This window comes from Pseudopodoces humilis, chromosome 7 (genome assembly GCF_049639895.1).
Source record: "Pseudopodoces humilis isolate 2021_Gansu_Grassland_sample_001 chromosome 7, ASM4963989v1, whole genome shotgun sequence".
NCBI lineage: Eukaryota > Metazoa > Chordata > Aves > Passeriformes > Paridae > Pseudopodoces > Pseudopodoces humilis.
In genome coordinates this window covers 40,184,384-40,189,577 of record NC_142206.1, presented here as the reverse complement: position 1 = coordinate 40,189,577, position 5,194 = coordinate 40,184,384, and the positions used below count along the sequence as shown (strand labels likewise).

Here is a 5,194-nt window from a genome sequence, read left to right as displayed (position 1 = left end):
CTCCTGTGTTTGAACTCTTTTTCTTGTCTTTCCTTTCCAAGAGAGGAAAGGGAAATATGCATACAGTCATCTGGTTTTGTGGCATTCCTGTTTTTGATTATTTTGCTTATAGAAAGAGGGTGAAAGGCCTCTTAGGTTCTTTGCTCTGTTTAAAAAAAAAAGTCAGTTTCTGTGTCCCTTCATTAAAAGAAACCACCACCAACCAAACAAAAACCCCATTATTTTCTCATACTGCTACATCTCCTCCTAGTGACGTCAGGAGCTTTTGTGTGTGTGTGTGTGTGTTTATTTCCACAGTTTGAGTGCCAAGTGGGAAAATGAGTAACAGGAAGAGACGCTTAAAGGGAAGAAGTACCTGTTTCTCTCAGAAGATCTTCACTGATCATTAAGGCCTATAGAAGGGAGAACCTGCCTGACACCTGCTCAGCCAACTGTTCCTGCACACTGTACTTAAAAGCCTGTCACTTTTATCAGAAGTTTTATTAAATTGTGAAATATCTTGACAGGCAGAGCAGAGTTAAAGACTTAAAATTCACTAGAGATTTGGATGCTGAAAATGCAGCATGTCTTTGAGAGGGGGATTATGCTGCAGGAGCAAAAGAGGAAGCTGAGCTGGTATGAATAACACAGCTTGAGTAGTGTCAGGGTAACTAACCATGATAGCAAAGCACCACCTTAAATCTCTGTGCTGAGCCTTATACTTTGTCTAACATTACTTAATGTTAGTTAAAACTTACTAAGTTTTAAACCAGTTATCAGAGACTTTCTGGATACTGAAACAATAGCAAAGAGGGGTGAACTTCCCAGTTAGCTACAAAACAGGTAACAAATGAAGCCTGGTGATTTAATAACTTTTGTTTAATCTACAGTTTCAATCTTTTCAATCTCAGTGTTTGCCATTTGCCTGTCAGTTATGAGAAGTCCCCAATACACGGGTTTATTTTACAACATCGAATCCTTTTCTGTGTGTATCCACATGTCAGCATTTATACTGCTGACCTTTGGGGTCCACTAAATATTGTCAATAAAACATAGTGCAAGGGAAGCAGAGTTAATATAGAAGACAGGCAGTGGTGCTGAATTTTTAAACCAGTGTGTTCAAATCACTTACACCTTTCATGAATTCAAGGAGGCTGGCATAAAGGTTTCAGTTTACCCCTTTCCAGGAATTAGGTAATTCCTACCTTTTGACACCTCTTGCTATCCTCTTTTTCGAAACCCTGAAGTTAAAGCATTGGTCTTGCTTCTCCAATCAGTTTGGACACAGTAAACTATTTTCCCTTCTTTTGAGTCTGCTTTTTCTCTCGGGTTTGTACACATATCATTGGCTGGCACAGTGCAGCAGTGATCCTTTCTGGGACCTTCATGCTTTTCCAGGGTGTGCCAAGGAATTGAGATTTGTCATGCATCTATAGGACAGAAGCTCTCCAACCTCTTTCAGGAGTCAGCTTCACTCACTGAAGGCTGGAGTATTTCTTCATATTCAACTTCTGACTATTCCAGCTTAATCTAGTTGCTTTACATCTTTCCCTAGGTTCCCATGAGCCGCTGCTATTGCTACTGGAGAACTTGCAAAAGGAGCTGCTGGAGTTTTTTTATTCCTTGTTTGCTTGCAACTTTCTCATACAAAGTAGTCGTTCTTACTGTGAGAACACAGACCACTCTATGACCATTTAAAATAACTTTTACACAAGAGAACTAGTTTAATATATTTAATAATCAGAATCTAGAAAAATAACATCTCGAGAAGAAAAGAAGGGATATGTTTTTGTCATATCTCCCTACCACTGCAGTAACCAAAATGAATATAAGCAGATGACTTAAGGATGCTTGAGCTAGCTTTTTTTTTTTTTTAGAGGTTCCTAGCAACTTGGCCTACAGGAAAACCCCATTTTTTAAAATATCAAATCTGATTGTGATAGTTGTTCTGTTGCCTCAAGGGCCTGGGTGATTCAGAGTATCACTGTTCTATGCACATGAACTGACAGAAGGAGTCAGACAGTAAGTGCCTGCTATTGCTAGCTTTTCTAACCCCTGGAATTTCTGATCCTGAGCTTCTTGTGCTGAGGAAAAGTTCCAAGTCAAAGTATACAAGTTCTGTTATTCAGCTTATTCATCCTGAGCTGTTCACTTGCTGTGCATAGAAGCTTGCAGCCAGTGTTGAGATTGCCAAAACCACAAATGTCTATAGCTGTGAGTCTGGCAAAAAACAGGCAGGGGATCACAGCAACAGGTACAGCTGGGCACTGCCTTATCTTATAAGAGTACTGTGTCTCTTCTGTGGTGGAGGTGGGGGCCTATTCTTTATATTTTTGCATTTGGGAATATGTCTCTCAGCTACTCGGGGAGAAAACTTGCGTCCACAGTAGGTGCAGGCAACATAGTCTGGATTTTCAATGGGAGGCAATGGGGGCAGGTCAGACACCTTCCTCCCCTTAGTGAGGATTTGCTGCACCTGGCGGGCCTGTGACATGATGTGGATGAGAGCCTCGTGCTTCTGTTTCCAGTTGTTCTTTCTGGGTGGTGTTTTACTCTGTGGAAGGGAAAGGCAGTCAGGCCAACTGGGACCACCATCAGCCTCCATTCTTAAACTTACACTCAGAGCCCAACCCATGTCACCTGTCCCTGTGCATTCCCTGTTGATGTAAAACCCAGCCTGAGAAGCTGAGTCCCACAAAGGGAATCAGAAAGACCAGCACAAAGGAGGATGTAAAGGAAACGCTGTCGGAAACATCAGTGTTTAGAAAACAAAGAGCTTGAGGATAACCAGGAAAGCAAGCAGTAGGGCCAAGGAACCAGAGAGGGTTGCTACATCTGCTTTGCAGGAACAGAGCTGCATGTTTCCACTGCCTTCATTTTAACAGACTATTATTATCTGGATTTTTAGTCAGCTTCCTGCAGCCCCTGATGTCACAGAGCTTTACTGCAGCAGAACCAGTCTGCATCCTAGCTATAACAAGGAAGTGAGTTTTCTCTAGCAGTACACCCCTGACACATTATAAAGCCAAGTCAGGACTCCTGCCTCTATCTATGAGAATTTAAATGAATCTGTTTTATCCATTTGGTAAGAACCTTTCAGAAGCAATAGCTGTATTGTATCCCTTAGCCCCATGTACGTGGGAAGGTGCTTGCGTCTCAGTCAGATGTTGAAGTGGAAGGAATGTGAACAGTAGATGTGGATCCAGGGAGGTGAAGGGACTGCACATTACCTGAGGACTCCTTGAGCTCGTGCACTGCTGATACTGTTCCAGTTCTGTTCCCTTAGCTCTGGCCTTTCTGGAGTCAAACACTTTCCTCTTGGAGTCTTGGTTCTTGCCACAGACACTCATATGTTTCTCAAGCCTTGTGCAGAGAAACTTGCGTTTGCAGAAGCTGCACTGTCCAAACTCCTCCTGCTCCACAGCACTGGCAGCCTGCATGTATAGCATCTCTGCAGATGGGTGGTCATCAGAATCTTGGTCTGAGAAGGCAGAGAGAGAAAGGCTATGTTTTGGGGCCAGCTTTGAACAAGAAGCTGAATGCTCTGTGGGTTTGCTGTCTCGTATTTTGCTGTTGTTTGTTTTGTTGTATTTTGCGGCCACCACCCACTCCTCGAGTTTCCCCACAGCCAGCTCTTGGGGGTGGAGATTGGTGCCAGGCTTGGGGACAGTGAACTTTGCCCCACTGAAGATGTCAACATCTGGCCTCTCTGCAGCTCTGAAAGTTTTCTCTTCAGGGTGCCTTGTGGCCTTTTGCTCATTGGTCCTCTCCACTTCACTTTCTGTTCTCTCCTCTACCTTGATAAGCTCTTTCTCTCTTTGAACCCTCCTAAGCGTCTCCTCTGTCCTCTTTAGCTTCTCTCCAAGAAGGGCCTTTTTCTTTTGAATTGCCTTTTCTAGGTTCCTTCCATCTGCCTCCAGCTTTAGGATGTGGGCTGGCTCTCTCCTGTACAGATAGGGAGCGGATGGTTCAGGCTCCCCTGTCCAATGGCAGAGCACTGCAGCTAACTGAGACATCCTTGCTGGAACCATCCCTTTGCTTAATGAGCTTGATCTAGTATTTGGAGCTTCCTGCATGTTTGGGGAACTTCCAGTCTTGAGCAGTGGAGTTCTTGCCCTCTGGTGGTGAGAAATTGGTTGCAGGGGATATGCACGGTCCACTCCTTCTTTTTGTCTGCCTAATGATTTAGCTGACTGAGTACAGACCTGGCTGATGGGATACTTGCTCTCTAGTCCACCTGACCAGAAGCCTCCATGCTTGGGCCTGTCTTGAGTGCTTTCTGCAGACATAGAATGGGAGTATCTTTGGTTCTTTTGTGCATAGAGATCTTTTAAACTTTCCTTTTTGTCAAGTATGAATCCATGCTGAAAGCTGTTCTTCTGGTGTTTCAGCTGGGAATCAGGAGAAAACTTAGTAGCTGCTACCACAGGAGCCATCGGTGGAAAAAAAGCCATTCAGTGCCTGAGAAAGAGCCTGAGGTTAGAAGCAAAGCCATTACAGATAATTTTATCCAAAACTGGACAAATCTTCTCCTAACAGTTTATGCATGGAGGCTGTAGACAAAGGTTATAATAAGTATTAACTAACTTTCCTGCTTTCTATAAATCTTTACATTCCTTCCATCTAGGGAGCTCCCATGCTGCCTCTTCTAGTCACAACCGTTTATACAGCCAGAAATAAGACACACTTTTATTTCTCTTTCTGTATGAGCCTTGCCTTATCATGGTAGCAGCAGAAATATACTGCAATGACAGAGGAATTGTTATACTCCCCGGGCAGTTTCCCATAACGTGTCCCTTCAGTTCTGGCAATGAGATCCACCACTGTGTCACACAGATCTGACATGCAGGAGTCCGACCAAGCTCGGCACAATCTTCCTGTGGCTCGTTCCACCACATACCCCGGGGTGTGTCGGGTGTTCACGCCGCGGGGCGGGCGGGGTTACCTGCGGGGCTGCGCCCGGCGCTTCGCCGGCCTCCCTCCTCGGCAAGCTGCGTCGCCACACGCTGCGCTTATGGCCCGAGAGACCCGAGCCCTCCTGCCGCTGCCGCTGCCCGCGGCTGCCGGGGCCCCGGGCGGAGCTGTGCCCGTCCCGCGCGCTGCTGGCGGCTGTTGCCGGGAGACCCTGGATCGCTCCCGGCCGCGCGGCCGCTCCGCCACGGCACGAGCGCGGCACCCGTGGGCGGTCCTGATGCATTATTCGTGAGGCGGTCCA

General features: G+C 45.8%; 1 protein-coding gene across 1 annotated transcript; it reads right to left on the bottom strand.

Annotated features, from left to right (window-relative positions):
* Positions 1 to 1,749: 1,749 nt before the first annotated feature.
* ZC2HC1C (zinc finger C2HC-type containing 1C) lies at positions 1,750 to 4,952 on the bottom strand. Its single transcript, XM_088057944.1, has 3 exons — positions 4,925 to 4,952; positions 3,210 to 4,440; positions 1,750 to 2,533 (listed from the first exon to the last, which is right to left on the bottom strand). Exons 2-3 carry the CDS (start codon positions 4,431 to 4,433, stop codon positions 2,252 to 2,254), a joined length of 1,506 nt encoding a protein of 501 aa, XP_087914070.1. The 5' UTR covers positions 4,434 to 4,440; positions 4,925 to 4,952; the 3' UTR covers positions 1,750 to 2,251.
* Positions 4,953 to 5,194: the final 242 nt, after the last annotated feature.

What these genes read in the sequence shown, in the direction of transcription:
- ZC2HC1C (XM_088057944.1), bottom strand. Translation starts at nt 4,433, where the DNA reads ATGGCTTTTTTTCCACCGATGGCTCCTGTGGTAGCAGCTACTAAGTTT. An exon ending in CGAGCTCAAGGAGTCCTCAG is followed by an intron (nt 2,534 to 3,209) that starts GTAATGTGCAGT and finishes TCCCTTCCACAG; the next exon opens with AGTAAAACACCACCCAGAAA.